The sequence below is a fragment of the Gadus chalcogrammus genome, chromosome 7 (genome assembly GCF_026213295.1).
Source record: "Gadus chalcogrammus isolate NIFS_2021 chromosome 7, NIFS_Gcha_1.0, whole genome shotgun sequence".
NCBI classification, from domain to species: Eukaryota; Metazoa; Chordata; class Actinopteri; order Gadiformes; family Gadidae; genus Gadus; species Gadus chalcogrammus.
Genome location: NC_079418.1, coordinates 25,096,415 through 25,114,430, shown reverse-complemented (window position 1 = coordinate 25,114,430; position 18,016 = coordinate 25,096,415). Strand labels below are relative to the sequence as shown.

Here is an 18,016-nt window from a genome sequence, read left to right as displayed (position 1 = left end):
GTCTGGATCCGCAGATGCTCTCGGACCCGGATGTGAAGTCCCTCCTCTGATCCCTATGTGGTTTCCATGGACATAAGCAACAATACCTCAAGTTTTGTTGCTAAACTTACAGAGTCTTATAGAAATGATATCGCTGCGATAGAGGCCTATTGAGTCTCAATCTGTGGTTCAAAGGTTCTAAAACATCTATTTTCAGAGAAAATAAGAGAGGAAATAAAACCAAGGTACAATTTTGGGGCGGACAGGTGGGAGCCCACAAGCCTACCAGGGGGCTTGTGGGCTCTTCCCTGAGAAGTAAAGGGGCCAGCAAACTGGGGAAGTATTGGAGGTGGTGATGACATCCCACAATGTTGTCACATTTGCCAGGACTTATGGTTTTCTCTAGCAGCAATCTAGCGTCAATCACAGACCTGCAAGGTTAGAGGAAACCATTAACATCATTCATGAAAGGGTGGCAAAGTCAGGAGAGGCAGGTGCTTAGTCGACTCAAATATTGTCCCCCGTCATCTTGGCCATTTCACTTCCCATACATTTGTAGCTAGCTGATTTAGTTCTTGAAACAAAAACCCTCATGTTGAGAAATATTAATTGAGGATGATCATGAGGGAGTCACATTGTTGGACAGTTGATACACCCTAGAAAATAGAATATGGGAAAACAGAAAATATCTCTAGAAATATCAGGTTTCTGTATTCTGAATAAGCCTCAAAATGATCCAGTTAATGCTGCCCGTTTGATTCATCTGCACCTCACCTGTCTTTCACGGCAGCGCCAGTGTCGTCATCCATCACTACCCGACCCACCCACCACCACCATTAGCCTATCGGGAGCGTGTTTTCCTGATATGCTAATAGCACATCACTACTGAATCCATCCATTCACTTCAGTGGAGAACAAGCGACACGGTGGCGCGTACTGCATTACGTTGTTCAGTGAGTTGTATCCCCGACATTGACTATCATTATAATGAATATATATTACCCCAACCAGTGTTCACGCCTAAACAATTCGGCTTTCTCCTCGGTTGTCTCGAACGCAGTAAGGACAAAACGACGTGATGAATTTAGGCGGACTTCCCCAAGAGCAAGTGCCAACCATTTATAACAGAGTTTTCTGAGGCTCGATGACGTAAAAGTATCAGCCCAATGTTCTTCTCACTACTAGATTCTCGTTTTGACCATCTTAAACAAACGTAGGCTACATTCCACTTAACATGATACATCACTTTCTCCAGCTCAGCTCTCTGGCTGGCTGGCTATGGAGACTAGAGTTACTCACCTGGCTCAATTCAAACTTGAGAAACGGCTTTAGCTGATGTTGTTTTAGTGTTGACATGCAATGTATCAGCCCGTTGATGTGATGTCGGCCACCTTAACCCAAGTCTTGAAAGTCTGGTTAAGCTATGTGTGTGTGTGTGGGGGGGGGGGGGGGGGGGGAGATATCATCTCAGTTACATGTTTTAAATATTATATTGCTGGTCAAATTTACAATAATAAAAACAAACATTTATTTTCCGTGTTTATGATGCTGTTATGATCGCTCGGGGGATTGAAAGATTGTGTACACAGATTATAGGAAGCGACCGGAAATTGGGTTGGGTTGGACCGGGATAATGCTACATTTCCTGACGCCCTCTCTCTCTCCACTGGAGGGAACGCGGTTTTATTTGCGTGACCTTTTAGGAATCCCCACAAATAGGACGCTCCCTCTGACATTTAATGTGATTCCCATTTTAAGTTATAGAGTATAATCGTGTTATCTACCCATCAGACCGCATCAACTCTATTCAGGAGCACCCTCCCATTCGGCCGCCAACCCAGAACCCTCAGTAGGGCCCTTTTTAGCAGTAGCTTTGTGCCTTTTGCAATCCTTGCATTCAATTAACACTGTCTGTAGTCAAGCAGTCAGTCCGTAACCCTCCTTTTAATGTGTCCATGTATTCAGGTCACGTGTGTTGTATTCCACTACTAATGACGACTTGTGGACCGCGTCTATGTACATGCGCGCTAATATTGTGAAAGTGAGAACAATTCAATCAGCACTATTAATGTTATTCTGTCGAATTAATAACCCTGACCGAATAACACTCCTTAGAGTCCGTCGACCATTTTATAACTGTCAAACGGCAGTGCTCTCTGGTGGCCAGACTTCAGATTGGATGGGAGCAAAAATAATGTAGCAGACCTTCAATTTTTCTTTTTCAAGTTTATTGTTAATTTCCATGCTGTGTTTCATTAAGAATACAGATGGTGCTTGTGGCTCCCGTCAGTAGTACAAATCAAGATTCACGTTACACTAACTGAGAGAAAACAGAAGTGAGAAACACAGGTCAAGCAAATATACGAGGAAGAGACGGTTCAAAACAGAAGGAAAAACGTGAAATAGCAAGAGTCATGGGAGTGGGATTTTCTGCAGGTCTCTTTCTCCCCCCCCCCTCCACCAAGGTGCCAATACAGAAATGCATTACACTAGTCAGAATAGTTCAAACTGGTTTGTTTGATATATATCGTTGTTTTTTTTACTTCCATCTAAACAAGTCATTAGTGAGCAAGCTGCCATAAGCAATAAGCGCAACAGCCTTGTAGTGAAATGCTTGACCCAGAGGTGAAACTCAGCAGCCACGTAAGAGCAAAAGGGTAAAACAGTGTGGAGTAGGATACAGGATGGAGCAGGGGTGGAGGGGAGGGGAATACCACTAGTGTTATGAGGAATAAGAATCATTTCTATGCCAAGAATGAAAAAAAAAAAAAAAAAGGTTAGAATGGACAACCGAAGAATAAGCAGGGCCTTGGTTTACTTTACCGAAAGATAAACGTACAGTGGATCCCTTTTTCTTTATTTAAACCACTCGTTACCTCTTTTTCCCACATTCACCCCTTACATTTTCCAGAATAAAGACAAATGGTCTCGCCTTCTCACACATACACGTATATATATTTTTTCTTAGCATTATCTTTTCTTCCTCTTGTTGCGTACACACATGCATGATACAGGTGGACATAATTGGCAAGACATATTCAGCAATGTGAAAGCAACGAAGGGTGTGTGTGTGTGTGTGTGTGTGTGTGTGTGTGTGTGTGTGTGTGTGTGTGTGTGTGTGTGTGTGTGAAGGGGACATTACAGGAACCCGGCAGGATTAAGCTGGAAACGACTCAAAGGGTAGAATTAAACAAACAAACTTGGGAGAGGACAAATATACCGTAACATTGATCTTATGATTTCCTTCCGTATGTATTTAACTGGCAGGTATACCAGTGCAATGTTTAAAAAAAAAAAGAAAAAAAAACTAAAGAAAAAGATACAAATAAAATGGAGAAGCCCTGAGAGGGGTAGTAGCCTAACGGTTGTTGGTGGCATTAAATGAGCTCTAAATAATTAGAATAATAAAAAACTTTTGGCATTTGGGCACCAACACAGCTAGAGTGAGCGAGTCCCGGTGGCATGCAAGACACCTGGCTCGGCCCTCTAAAGTCTGGCCCCCCGGGTGGATGGTGAGGGAGTGGAGGGGAGGAGGGGAACAATGTGGTGTAACACGGAAGGTGGCCGACATCTTGGAGGGACGGGAATGGAGGAGAAAGAAATCGATGAAAAAATTTAAAACAAAAAAGATTGGAAGGAATAAGGAGTATTTTTTTGTTTGTCGTTGCATGTCGTCTCACTGGGCCGCCTCCTCCTCTGCATCCTGCACCGTCTCCTTGTTCTGTTCTTCGCCTGCAGGGAGAAATGGAGAAAAACAAGGTTCTCATTAGGGTCTGGGAAGACTTGCTTGTAGAGATAAGGAGAATGAGAGAAGGACACATCGCCCACAGATTGGACCTCAGAGGAGAACCCTGTACAAAGAGAGGCCCCAGGAGGGGGTCACGTCCCGGCTGAGGTGGGTACCGGGTGGAAACAACAAAGAGTGGAAGTAGCAGTGATGTATTGCATGTGGTTGGCTGCAGTCAGGAGACTAGGATTGTGAAGGGAGTGGGGCATATTATTCTAAATAAGTGGTTCGTCATCGCAATTCGTAGACCAGAAACCGTTGTTGGCAAACCAGTCAGATGCACTACGAACGTACAGGCGTTCATACCGTTCATGTTAAATGTCTCCATTAACCATGTGCGCTTGCAGTGCACAGCCATTTGAACCTACAGGAGCAGTTGCTTGGGTAACATTTCTACTGGAATGGCTCAGCCATCTTTGGATTAAACTAAACAAAAATGAGCCAGTAAACAGGCAGCTTTGACAAAACCAAAAAGGGTTTACAGTCCTATGAGGGGAACCCCCACTGCAATCCACAAAGAAACCAGAAAAACCACAACGGTGTCAAAATGGCACCTGAAAAGCTGATGCTGGCACAGATTTCATTATGGATTTGGAGTGCAACACAACCTCAAAAAGGGTATTTTAGGTGCAACTTATGACTCTTCTGTGGATTTTATACCCTTTTCAATCTTTTAAATAGCAAGTGCAATGTCATCACATATGTCACACTTGAAGGTGTTAAAAATATAAAAATGGCTAAACAATATATGGTACTCATATAATAAGAACTGCTCCCATGTCATGCCATGTCTATTCTGCTAGGCCATTAAGTGAAATTAATCTGAGAATCAATAGATACTTATTCAATGTAGGACACAAAGTCCAAAGGTAAGTAAGTAAAGCCATGTTTTGGCACCAACTGTTATTTGGACATGGGCGTTGTGCTAATTAGCAGACAGTTGGCTCATCAAAATGGGGATGCCTTTTTCAACCCAACCTCTTGCAACACTGGCCAAGCTTCAAACAGTTGTGCCATCTTCAATGGCAATGATGAGTACAGTCAGCATCACAAACAACCCAAGTCCAAACTGCCAATTCTTTTTTTATTTCTGATTAGTTTGCATTGACCAGGAGCAGATGGTATACCCGTTATGCATCCCTCCAGCACGCTCTGTTGGCACTATATGCTCCTCTTGGGTAAATATACGGTTGGTTGCATTTACATCAAAATGTGAGAAATGTGAATAGATAATAATTCAAAGTTGGCGAGGATAAATTGTTACAACACACGTCACAGGGGCAATACAGCCAAAAACAGTTTGACTGATGATTGCTTTTGAATTTAAAACGTCTTGTTGATGTACAACACGGTCCTGCCTTTCTGATATGTGTAATAATGTACCATGGCGTTATTTTGCAAACTGTCGCTGATGATTGAGAGCTGGTGACTTGACTAGGAGTAACTTCAGCTCAGCCAGTGGTGCATTGTAGAACACTGAACGGCAGCTTTGCGGTGCTGGATTTCGATCCAGTATCCCTCGCCTTGGGGGATAAGCTCAGTCCCAAATCAAAATAAAACTACATTTCACAATAATTTGGTGAGCATTTCACCATCGCTGAGCCTCACAAGTTTATGCTCAAATAAATAAGGAACATGAATCACTGCCCGACTGTTCAGGGCAGCATGACAAAACCCGGGTGCATCGGTCACATCCGGGGCCGTGTTAACAGTGACTGTTCCCTCTTCAAATAAGTCCATCCCTCAGTTGTACGTATATCGTTGTCGCGCCCCAAGCCCGCAATGCCAAAGTGCATTCTGGACTCAAGGATGCTGTGGAAGGCATGGATTCTGAGAGAACCCCTAATAGGTCACATATGTGGATGAAAATGACAATATACAGATGATGCCAGTGATTTGAGGACATGCTCTATTAACAGTATTGTGCCTACTGCAGCAATGTCTCCTTTCAGAGTAGGAGCGTCTTAATAAGCGCTGAGATGGATGGTGCATCGTCGTGTGACGGGGAAGGGTCTATGAGCCCAGATGTAACTGCTGACTCAATCAAGACGTGTAGAGTCAATACGAATGACACGAGCCCATTACCGAGGAAAACTGAATGAGGAATTTACAGAGGAAAGGGGAAGGGCTTTCCCCTCTATAAATTCTTTCCAAAGAATCTACATAGAGGAACATGGGAGAACGAGAGATGCATTTAGGAAGGAACGGAGGACAGCGAGAAAAATGCTCCCATCGTACGGAGTCAACAGGCTGCAGTGCAGAGCTTTCGAAGAAAGGCATCAATATAGGCAGGCTGTCTATGTCAACCCCACTGCTCAAGGCCAGATACCAGTTGTGACAGTCAAAACTAGTATTGTACATCTTAAAATTCAGCCCAGGCAATTGGATCTCTTCAATATAGTATCTCATTCTGCGTGAAAATGGCTAACTGATCTAAAACTGAAAAATGAATGGCTCCCTGAATAGGCAAAATTCTTGTAATGGCACACAGAGAGCAAGTGAGATTCAGGGGATGAAACAATGGTTTTTATTAGTGCCCGGGGGTTGAAGGGTGCAGGTGATGCGTGGTTACCGTCTGCCTGCATGTCTGAGGTCCATAGTGTCAGGTTGTCGCGCAGCAGCTGCATGATGAGCGTGGAGTCCTTGTAGCTCTCCTCACTCAGTGTGTCCAGCTCCGCAATGGCGTCGTCAAACGCTGTCTTTGCCAGCCTGACAGGACAGACAGTTGGAATGTGTTCATTTCATTTATTTTTTAAAAAGGGCACTGTTCAGTGGGCACGGTTAATTGGGCACTGTTTTTCTACATTAACTGCGTGGGTACAAAAAAGCTACATTTTTTTTACTTTCACACTGTTTGAGTTTGTCAAGCGAACCAACCAATGTATACATATGTCACACTGTTAAGTGGTTCACTAGTCTTTTTTTACAGAAAAATACATTTATAACAATTGAGGGATTCGGTCACTGAGTAATTTGAAAAAAAGCATTCAGAATTTTTATAGAATCGCAATAAATATGACATCGACACTGAAGAACTGTGGGAATATTATAGTGTGAGGTCGCTGCCGATTACCGTCCCTCGGGTGCACACAAAACCCCTACAATACAACCATTGCCCATAATCAACAAAATAACATGAAATGGGTGCAAAGAAAGAGGAAAGCCCCATACTTGCAGGCGCGGTCAGGCGAGTTAAGGATCTCGTAGTAGAAAACGGAGAAGTTGAGCGCCAGACCAAGGCGGATCGGGTGTGTGGGTGGCAGGCCTTCTGCGGCGATGTCATTGGCAGCCTTGTAGGCCGCCAAGCTGTTCTCGGCCGCCTCCTTCCGGTCGTTGCCCGTGGCGAACTCAGCCAGGTACCTGTGGTAGTCCCCCTTCCTAAAAGGTCAAGAGGCGAATGTTTTTGTTTGTTTGATACCCTGTTAAGATTCCGGAAGCAGATCACCATCTTAATAATAGCCAAACACCTGCGCATTTGTTTTGTAGTGAGTTGATTTGATGCTGTAGTGACATCGACTTCAAGAGAACACTATATGCTGCACTGCCTTATCCGCAAGCGAGACAATCTTAAATCCATATCAGATTCTTAACAGAGCGTCTGCCTGAGTGTGCGTTTGGTTAGTACGTACATTTTATAGTAAAAGACTTTGGACTCTCCCGTGTTGGCTGATGGAATGAGGTGCTTGTCCAGGACATCCAGGATGTCCTTGCAGATAGTCTTCAGCTCCGTCTCCACCTGGGGATGGAACACCACACATGAACAAGAAGAAACATTTAGATGCAGGCGTACTACACATCCAACCGTTAAGCTAAAAAGGTTGTGATAAGAGTAACCATTTAGAAGTTCCTAAAACATTGAAATAAATGACAAATAGAAATGTTTCTCATAAAAAGGTTTTGAGGGCGACAATAAAGAAGGTTGAGAAAGGAGGCTTCAATGAATATTCCGGATTCTTTGTGCAAGAAATGAACACGATATAATGGAATGTTCTGTGCTCATTCGTTCAGTCAGTGTCAAGAAACTTGATACGAGAGGGATGATGGTACATTTTCCTGAGTCATGACAATACTGCAAACACGGAGCAAGCAGAAGCATCGTTCATCGAGCCAGGGTTTTCCCACTTCCTCCCAATTATAAGCAATTACCCCTTAAACAAATTAAAAAGAAAAATCAAGCAATCGCTGACCATACTAATGAAAACCCCAAAGTACTGATAAAATAAATGGAATAAGATCCTCAGGTCCCTCCCAAGCCTCACTTCCACCACTTAAAGCATATAGTGAGCATTGATCTCCTTCTCTTACCAATTGCCTGTATTCCTGGATCATCTTGATGATGCCCTCGCCCTCCTTGCTCTCCTCCTTCTGTTCCAGGCTGCTGATGATCCTCCAGGAGGCTCGACGGGCACCGATCACGTTCTTGTAAGCCACCGACAGCAGGTTCCTCTCCTCCACCGTCAGCTCCACGTCCATGCCAGCCACGTTCTTCATGGACTTCACCATTTCTGGAAGGGCGGAAGGAGGGGACACACACACAGTTAGCTCATTATACACAGGAAGCTGTCCTAAAAAGGATGTTACCTTGCCATACCTATACGAGTACATTGTGTAAAAGGAAGCTTGGCCTAACTGATATTTAATCAAATTGTTCATTGATATAGAATAGATCATATACCTCATCGCTCTGACTCCATTGAAATCTATTTCATTTGGTGCTAAATAATCACTGCAGAATGTTCTGCGACCACAGCATTAGTGCTTTGGACTCCTTATGGAGTATGCGCACTATAGATTGGCCTAATGGTTGAAACTTGGCATCCTTCGCGGTTTGCCTTCGCCTGAAACCATTCATTACACTATAGACTGGCCCAATAGAGTGAGACAAGTCAAGGCTTTTCTTAAGGGGTATTGCTTCATAAAAAATAAAAAACATTCAGGTAAGCACATCGGAAAGATTCTGACATTATGCATTTTATACTGGGTTCATAAATCAATGTTAGCACCATGTATACACTCAATTTTTACAATTATGACTATTGGAAAGGGAAATTTGACTTTTCTGCAGATCCTGTTATTGAGGGCTGTTTGGGCATGCAGTAAGTTAGAAACACACCCAAAAAGCATGGGAAATCAATGGCATTGCAAACACAAACCATTTTTAGTTTGCCTGGATCTAGATGTGCGGCTCTTAAAAGGGTGAGTCAAAAGGTGTGGACACTACATACGCACACAACAGCCTTGCCAGCTATTGTCATCGCAAAACTCCTCCCATTGTTGAGGGCGAACAGGATAGATGTTATGTGAAGGTGTAGCAACAGTCTAAAATGGTTGCTTGTAACATACGTTATACAATTATTCTACATTTATACAGTAGCATTCCATCAGGGATGTATGATACAAACATGAACACTCATTTTTAACGTTGTGTCTTGAGGATCTATGGAGGGTAAACTGCATTTCTGCGCCGATGCCGGAGCAGCCCTACTGACATAAAATACAAATGTCCTTTGGATGCCTATATGGTACAACATCTAGATAGACAGGTGTGAGGGACCACCAGCGGTCATACACCAACACACGTCAGGGATCTTACTCATCAGCACCAGTGCAGTCCCATCTATGGGGCGCAGGAAAGTTCTCCCCGGGTTGCGGAACAACTTTAATCCAAATATCCCCGAAAAGGGGATCAATTTCGGCGTCGGAATCTAGCTGAACTGTTAAAGATCGCACAGTAGATCACACTATCAAACCGTACACACCCGCTACGCCATTAACGCCCCACCTTGCGTTAAACTGTGGTGTGCCGTAGGGCGAGTAGCATGGCGATGTGGTGGTGGCTGCTGCTGGCAGCGTGAGCAACGACCCACTAGACTGACAGGAAGCCGTGCAGCTAGATGCTAACATCATGTACGGCTATGTTTTGTACTTTAGCCTGTAGCTAATGTCGGCAGCGGCACACGGTTCACCACCACTATATTCAATGCTTGATAAAAATCCACTGGCTGCTTTTCCGCCATTTTGTTTCTTGGCTGATCTGACAAAAGCGGATCCATCGCCAGCCACCACCTTACCTGCTGCTGCTCCTCGCAGCCCCCTGCTGAAGAGAGCGAAGGGGATACAGGCGGCGGAGGGGCTGACCGTGATATATTGGAGATCTTACCGTCGTATCTTTCTGCTTGCTCGGCCAATTTAGCCTGATATACTGCGTTTTCCCGGTCTGCCATGGCCGTCGGTGTTTAGTTATCGATAATGTCCTGAAACAGACGGTTTATCGTTGGTCGTAGGTCCCAATTGGTGATTCCTGGTGGAGCGATAGCAGCTTCCCCACTGTAACCAAATAGCCACCGGTAGCACTTGTGTAAAGATGGCGTCAGATCTCCATCCGGGAAACACAACTTTACTTCTATCCCCTCCCCCATCCTTTGATTTTAAATGTGTAAATCCTGATTATGAGGCATGCTGTAAGCTAAAAATACATTTCGAGATGGTGCAGATCATAGTGTCGGTGGTATCTAGTACATTTTATTGACGCTATCGATCACTGCATTACAGTATCAGTGTGATAAGATTGGCTTATGGTGGAATATGTACATATACTGACGTCATCATGCAATATCTATGGTGCGCAATGGTTTTTTCTCATCCACGATTGGAATATATTATGAAAAGGACAATTGAGACGTTATACTGACAAATTGGTAGTATTTTATTGACTAGGTATTTTAATACATTACATGCTACAGAAAAATAAAATGCAAAAGTTGTAGGTAAAACTAGGGACGAATGCCACTAAAGGAAAAAAAAATATGGAAATGACAAAAGAAAAACATGGAACAGAACACATTTGGCATGGCACTTTTTTTCCTGGGACAAAACAGAATTAAGGTGCATATTGTTACTGAATGGCATTACCTTGAAAATACACTTCTTTAGAATAATTTCAAAAGCAAATCATTGGTCAATCATCAACTCACTTCTAGTATATAACACACACTTCCAAATAGGTCCAAATAGTGTCTGTGGTTTGAAATGGGGCACTGGTCCTCTCTAAGAGGTAATAAGTGGAGGGAGTTTGGTGCCAGTTAGTTCTCGTGACAACATTTTCCGAAAAATAATGAATTTAATTGAAGAATAATTGAAATACTAACGGGCAACACAATACAAAAATGCGTATAACTATGAACACAAACTAATGCGATGCTCATGTTTTTCTATTTGGGAGAAAGACTTGTTTACACTCCTCCACCTATCAAGGGGATTTCAAGCAATGCAAAACCATTGGTAGTGTCTATCACATTTAAGTTGTGGGTTTTTCACAAATCTGTGCAAGCATTGTCATTGCATGATTAATAAAGCAAAATCTAAAAAAAATGGGCAAAAGGTCACATGTTGATGTGCTTTTGAATATGCTAATTCAATGTTAGTGATTTCTCTCAATGTTGCAAAAACATCTCATTATTTTTAAAAGGATAATACTCATGTGTATATAGCAATGTAATGGGTATCCATGAATGGCCATGTAAGGTGATATTTGATTTTCTTTTTAGGATATGTTCAATATTTCTCAAATCTATGGCACCAAACCAAGTGATCTGCTTTTTTGTATGCAGACAATGATGAAGAACATTGGGGCATAGCATTCACCATGGGTAATTTAATCAGCGTCGTAATAGTAAAGTATGTCGGGCTTTCCTTTTATCAAATGGTTAGAATTAGATGTCAGCCCTGAGCAACACTTCAATGCGGTATTTCTTCCTAGAGTGTACATATTGTTCTTACATTTCACTATCAATGTTGTTAAGAGACCAAGCCCACTACCAAAAACTGTACGTCCAATATATATATATATATTTTTATATCTTGTCTACGAACTGCTCCGGTTGTGACATTAAGATGGTAGCCAACAGCTAAATTAAATTATTATCATGGGGCAGTATGATGCACATTGAATATTTTTCATAAATCATGTGATTCAAGATGAAATGCCATATATATGAGAAAACATGGGTGCTGAAAAAAATCCAGAATGGCTCAATTGAGTAAATGGTGAAGACATTGACTAAAACCTTTCTATCCCAGCAAGACTACAATCCCGCTGAACTTCTTTCGAAAAGTTACAAGAAATAAGCAAAGTAAACGGTAGGACTGCGAGACAGTTGACGTCTGACTCAGGTCTTTGGACCCAGCTCTATTGATCTATGGTGAAATTAGATGAAGATGGGATATAAAAGTGTCAAATATTGTAAACTCAGAAAACTGTGCATGGGGCACTTTCTCCTCTGAAGTTGCAAACAAGAATGCAAAACTGTCATAAAAACCTGCATGATTCACGGCATACGAGTATATGGGGGCATATTAGCGTAAAATAATATTTCTCCAAAAAATAATAAAAAGAAAGCATTGTAAAAAATAAAATAAAAATACTGATGGACTGAGTATCAACGTCCAGGCGTGTTAATATCATATTCAGAAGTCATCTTCTCTTACAAAACCAAACATGAGGTAGAGAGGACTCAAATAATTACACGAACAACAACAAAGTTCTGGCAATCCTCCCCAGTGATCGACATACAAACAGCCAGCATACCTCCCACGGGCAACTAGCTAAATTTCTCAATATTTCAATCTCCAACTATGGGACCAATATCCGAATAGAGGAATATGGCACCGCGGCACAGCTGTCGGTATTTATAGGTCTTCTTCAATAGCAGGGCCAGAGAATGAGAACACAACAGGAAAGAGTAGTGGCTTGGCAGAGATAATGTCGTACATTCCAATTAACCTTTAAAAAAACAAAAACATTTATTAAGTAAAAAAAATTGTGTTATACAGAAGTATAACGCCGCATTTTGATTGCAACAAAGTATTCTAGAATCAGGTATCCAATTTCACTTTTCCGCAACGCTGTTCCATTCCAATATAATAGCAAAAGCAAGCCTTTATAATTAGGGCTGGGTAGAAAAAAAATCGATTTAATCAATTTTGGATCGATTTCATTTACATTTTTCAATATCGATTCATAGGCATGAGATCGATTTATTTTATTTTTTTATAGTTTTTTTTAGTTTTGTTACCATTAATATTATTTTTGCCCTTTAATAAACAATGCCTTAATGCAATTTGCAGTGATGGAATGTTGTAGTTCAAGTACACTTTCACTTGCAATTCCTTTCTAATTTCAAAATTGCACTTTTGAGACTTGAGACAGTTTCGTTTACAGCTCAAATTAATCTGTCCAATTTACAAGTTTGCACTTAAAACCTGTTGTTTAAGATGAAGAGAAAAAATAAAGTATATTTCTAATTTGTAACACAGTTCATTATGTAAGAGCAGATTGAATCGAATCGTGAATAATCGATTCAGAACTTTTTGAATCGAAATCGAATCGATTTAGGAAATTGGCCACGATACCCAGCCCTATTTATAATATTAAAGATGGATATAAAGTAGGTGCACACAGTGGTCACTTTCAGCGGTCAGTTACTTGGTAGTGTGTAGGGTGTGCTAAAATGTTATTGAGCTCCTACAAGTATCTTACTAACAACATTACAACATATTCACATACATTGCACACACACATGTTCACGCACACACACACACATGTCCAGGCATCGTCCAAACTTGCTTATAAGCAGCATCGATGAATCACATCACATTGCCCCTACAAGGGCAATTAAAAAATGACTTGCTCATTTTAAAGATTCATTCCCTAGTTTCTTACACTTGTCAACTGCTGCATAGCTATTTTCATTGACCATCTGAGTTGCCATCCAATAGTGTTTGGGAATAAAAATATAATGGACAGTCTGTAATAACTGGGAAAACAATTAAATATGGAAGAAATAACAGTTTACAGTATTGAGCATAAAATCTTTTTGATTACACATGTATATGGTCAGTTGTTATCATCACATTTCCCATTTTGTCTGAAAAATGGTACTTGGTTGTTTGTAGTGTGTGGGTGTGTGTGTGTGTTTGTGTACATCCCAGTGAAGTCTTTACCGTGCAGAGGCTGAAGCCGCAGGCACAACATAATTCAGCTCCACGAGAGGGCGCCTCTTGGGTTAAAGTATCTTGCACATGTAGCACAGCTTCTCACAAAGACCTATACAGTCTAGCAACGTGCAAACAATGAGTTAGGATTCTGTGTGGAATCTAGTGTTTTGTACTGGTTGCGTCAATCTTCCATCCGTGTATGTTTTCATTCAAATAAACAATGATGTGAGACAACGCTGCACTCATTTGGCTTTCTAGGCAGTAAGAGTCCAGCCCACTGAGAAGACACGAACACAGTCTGTATTCGGTGAGCTCTTCAGAGCGCGTGCGCGTATGTGGTTGTGTTTGGTAGTGGTGAGAGGGAACGGGGAACGGGTCTTATTGGTGGGTGTGCGATGACAGAAAGTGAGCGAGAGAGAGAGAGAGAGAGAGTGAGAGTGAGAGAGACGTGTGCCGGGTTCTCCTCTCTCAGCTCTCGTCTTCCGGTTGCTGCGGTACCAACAAGCGCACGTGTGTGAAGGGGAAGTGGCCACGCTTGCCCTTGCACTCGCCCTCCCACTGGCCGTTCACGTTAATCTTGGTCACCTCAACTCTGTCGCCCACCTGTGGAGGAAAAAAATAGCTCATTAAAGACCCCCACACAGAGGACATCATAGCTAAACACATGCATACAGGAGGCCATGTCTACCTAATAGCGCTGTAGACTATTAGTAGTAATGCCTGGTTAGACTATACCATGAAGATGCGCCTCAATATGGGACTGCTGGCGACCTGAAACTCCATTAACGCCACAGAGAGGGGCTGGTATTGATGGGTAATAGATTGACCCGACTCTCACTATGGAAATAGCAGCGCAACAACTGGTACAGTAACACGGTGCTAGTGCATCAACTTGTGTATCCGGATAGTCTGCCGTTTGTGCCTGTTTAGACTACACATAGTCTATTGGAGTTTAAATTAGTACCGATGCACAACTATGTTCATTGCTCGGGTTGGCATCTGATACAATTATTGACGACTAGCTTTGGTAAAAAATAACTGTTTTGGGAGGCCGGGAGGGTATGGATTCACCTTCTTGTGTACACTAAAGGGGCATTGAACTACAGATTGAGGCAGTTTAGAGCAACAGAGAGAAGGGGTTAATTAGCATCTTGTCCCTTTTTAGATGTGGGATAGCGGTTGCTCTGTGCTCAATAGTAATGAATGTAGAATGTCAAGCTCACATCCAACCCCCGAGAGCCACTGTGCACACCAACACAGAGCATTGTAAAAGGGCCCTCTGTGCCCGCCCTTTACTAGGGACTCCCAAGTGGTCTGTGTTGAGCCCCACACCAGTTTCTCAACTATACGCGTGTCTGCATTGGCATGCATGAGTTAAAAGTAAAAACAGGGTACCTGGCCCTGAGCCTAGTAAAGATATGGGGCACCCAACACTAGCCACAGAGAGGGGAATGGGGGGTTAAAACCTACCTCCAAAGCGAGCGCTGTCTTGTCGTACGCGTTCGGCACCCTCTTCTGGATGGCCCGGGCGAAGACGGGCCCGTTCTGCAGGTTGGGCAGCTGGGCGTTGCTGACCACTGGCTGTGCGTACTGGCCGGGCGCCTCCAACGGTGGCCCTGGTGCGTCCGGGGCCCCGGCGCCCCCGCCGCAGGCCCCGCCGGCCTGAGGCCCTCCGGCGGCGCCGGGCGAGGCCGGGCGGAACTTCTCCACGTAGGGCACAGGGATCATGCCGCTGCGGCCCTCCTGGTTGGAGGCGTTCCACCACTGGTCCTCGGGCTTCTCCAGCACGCGCAGCACGTCGCCCTTGCGGAACGGGAGGTCCTCGTCGTCGTTGCCGGGGAAGTCGAAGAGCGCCCGGACGAACTCCACCTCGTCTGGCTGTAAGGGCCCAGGGGCACTGGAGGTGCTGATGAAGCTGGCGTGCTTGGACCTACTCACGGGCTCTATGAGCGTGGTGGTGTCCAGGTAGTGGATCTTGTAGAACTCCAGCAGGGCTGGCAGCGCCTCAAACTCCTGGTCCCCGATGCGAAACCGAGGGGGTATGAGACCTGACGAGCAAGAGCGAAAGAGAGAAGAGTTCTGATTGTGGACATTTTCAGATTTATTCTGAAAAACAAACAATAATACTAGCACAACTGTACCACTTGGATTTGTATATGGTTTTAAGTATCGTCACACATTTTTAATTCATACAAACCAAACCAAGACCTCTTACAGTACTGCCAACCTCTACTTCTGCTAAATGAACATGTTTCTCCCAGACAGGCTCTTGCATTAAGCCTGCATATGTTCTAGTGGTGTCAATTTATATTCAAAATGAATACAATCATTCAAGCTTGAGCTGAGCATACTAGTCAATCGATCCGTGTCCGTTATAGTTGCATGCTATTGCATTTATACACTGAAAAGGAGACAACTGAATTCATTAAATTCAGATTTACTGTAAATTAAAGTCTGGGAGCCTAATATGTTCTTTATTACCCAACCACGTTCCATGCCCACTGCCTTGTTTCCCCTCCAGTTATACAATTTTGTATGTATATTATATTACGGTTTGAGTACAATATTGTGTCCAATATATGCCTGAGTATTAAAACATTTGCAGCATCAATAGCCTAGGGTTGCTTTTCAATTGCATGAATCTACAGTTTCCATTTTATTCTAAAACGTTATAAACCTGAGCATTGGTTTGAGATTCCCAAAACCAAGCCTGGTTTTAATTGTACACAGATGTAATATACACAAAAGGTCCTGCTCCTCCAAGCACTCGATCTTATGAAAATTGACCTTCTTTATCCTGTAAAAAATGCCATTGGTGCGAATCTAGATTGCACAAAGATACATAGATTAGACTACAGTTTGTAGAATATGCGGTTCCATTAACATCTACCAGCCCTGAAATTGCCCATCATTATCATTATCATGATAGTCATAATACATGTGGCCTTATATTCTGACCTCAAAGTTAGACTTTAGAGCAAGGATTATATCTAGATTCATACTAATCTATAGAGAGGATATGGCTGTGTGAGAACGAGTGAGTAATACTCAACACCTCTGACACTACTTCAACTTTTATTTTGTTAAATTTATTTGTACTAAATTAACACTGTAACTATGAGCCAGCTACGTGTGCTATATGGAAGTGTAACACATACTATTAGGAGCAGTTATGAACGTAACATCTTGGCTGTGAGTGTCCAAATAAATCTGAATAAAGACATAGTGATCCCCCTACTGAAACAACCAATAACCAATGTAGGCAGACTGACTGACACAGGAAGCTACTAGTAGCAGCAAATCAGTGTGATCGTCTAAGTGCAATAGGCCACGATCACACACATTCCGCAAACACCATTGTTACTAGTCATATTCCAGTTGTGACAATCTATCCCACTCCCATTCAGCACACAAAACCCAACCCACCTTTCCGACTTCAGTCTACAAGGCCTAGACTCAAAGAATCAACTTACCTGCGAGACGCTTAAGTTACATCTCGCACATCTGTAACATTAAGGTCGATCCGTGAACATCCCATGTACTTACGTAAAACTGAACATGGTGAAATGATTTCTAACTATACGTGAAAGACACCGTAGCTAACGTTATATGAAATGGTTAACTAACGTGATAGCATCATATTGATACGTGCAGCCAGCTAATCTAAGTAAGTAGCAAATAATTCTCCACGTTACCTGGTCCCGATTGCCGGTTGTTACTGATGCTATTGATGATATAATGAGACACTTTGGAGTTCTCCGAGACAGACAGCACGTAGTCGCCGGGGCTGGTGATCGAGTCCCTGACCAGGAACACGCCATGTCTCTGTCCCTGCAGAAGGGAAACCGCTTCTTGACGACTTAACCTCCCCCAGTACCAGCTAGCACGGTCTTCAGCGTCAAAATTACCGGCCATGGCTAATAATCGAATCCTAGGCTCGAGGCCTTCCCGTTCACCTCCACTATTGGCAACTCATACAAAAACTTTGGTTTACCGTGCGACACGCTCGTGGAAAAAGCCCAGCATCGGTAGCGCTACGCTCGCAAAAATAACCGCTGTAGATAAGACACAATGGCCAACTTCTACAACAAATGTCGAGGTGCCGTTAGTTCAAATATATGCTACGGCACGACAGAAAACGCCCACTTGTTTGACTTTGAGGAAAATTGTAAGAATTTAAAAGTAACTTGCAAAGCAAACTCGGGCTGAAATGGCGGATCTGGTGGGAAAGTTGACCTCAACTACCGGATGTGA

The 18,016-nt window shown here is 43.0% G+C and overlaps 2 protein-coding genes across 2 annotated transcripts; both read right to left on the bottom strand.

Annotated features, from left to right (window-relative positions):
* Positions 1 to 2,701: 2,701 nt before the first annotated feature.
* On the bottom strand, positions 2,702 to 10,148 carry LOC130385300 (14-3-3 protein epsilon-like). The gene is made up of 6 exons (XM_056593762.1): positions 9,927 to 10,148; positions 8,072 to 8,271; positions 7,396 to 7,502; positions 6,938 to 7,144; positions 6,339 to 6,475; positions 2,702 to 3,711 (listed from the first exon to the last, which is right to left on the bottom strand). Exons 1-6 carry the CDS (start codon positions 9,988 to 9,990, stop codon positions 3,656 to 3,658), a joined length of 771 nt encoding a protein of 256 aa, XP_056449737.1. The 5' UTR covers positions 9,991 to 10,148; the 3' UTR covers positions 2,702 to 3,655.
* A 1,468-nt stretch (positions 10,149 to 11,616) lies between these two features.
* On the bottom strand, positions 11,617 to 18,016 carry LOC130385291 (adapter molecule crk-like). The gene is made up of 3 exons (XM_056593749.1): positions 17,458 to 18,016; positions 15,233 to 15,810; positions 11,617 to 14,365 (listed from the first exon to the last, which is right to left on the bottom strand). Exons 1-3 carry the CDS (start codon positions 17,675 to 17,677, stop codon positions 14,231 to 14,233), a joined length of 933 nt encoding a protein of 310 aa, XP_056449724.1. The 5' UTR covers positions 17,678 to 18,016; the 3' UTR covers positions 11,617 to 14,230.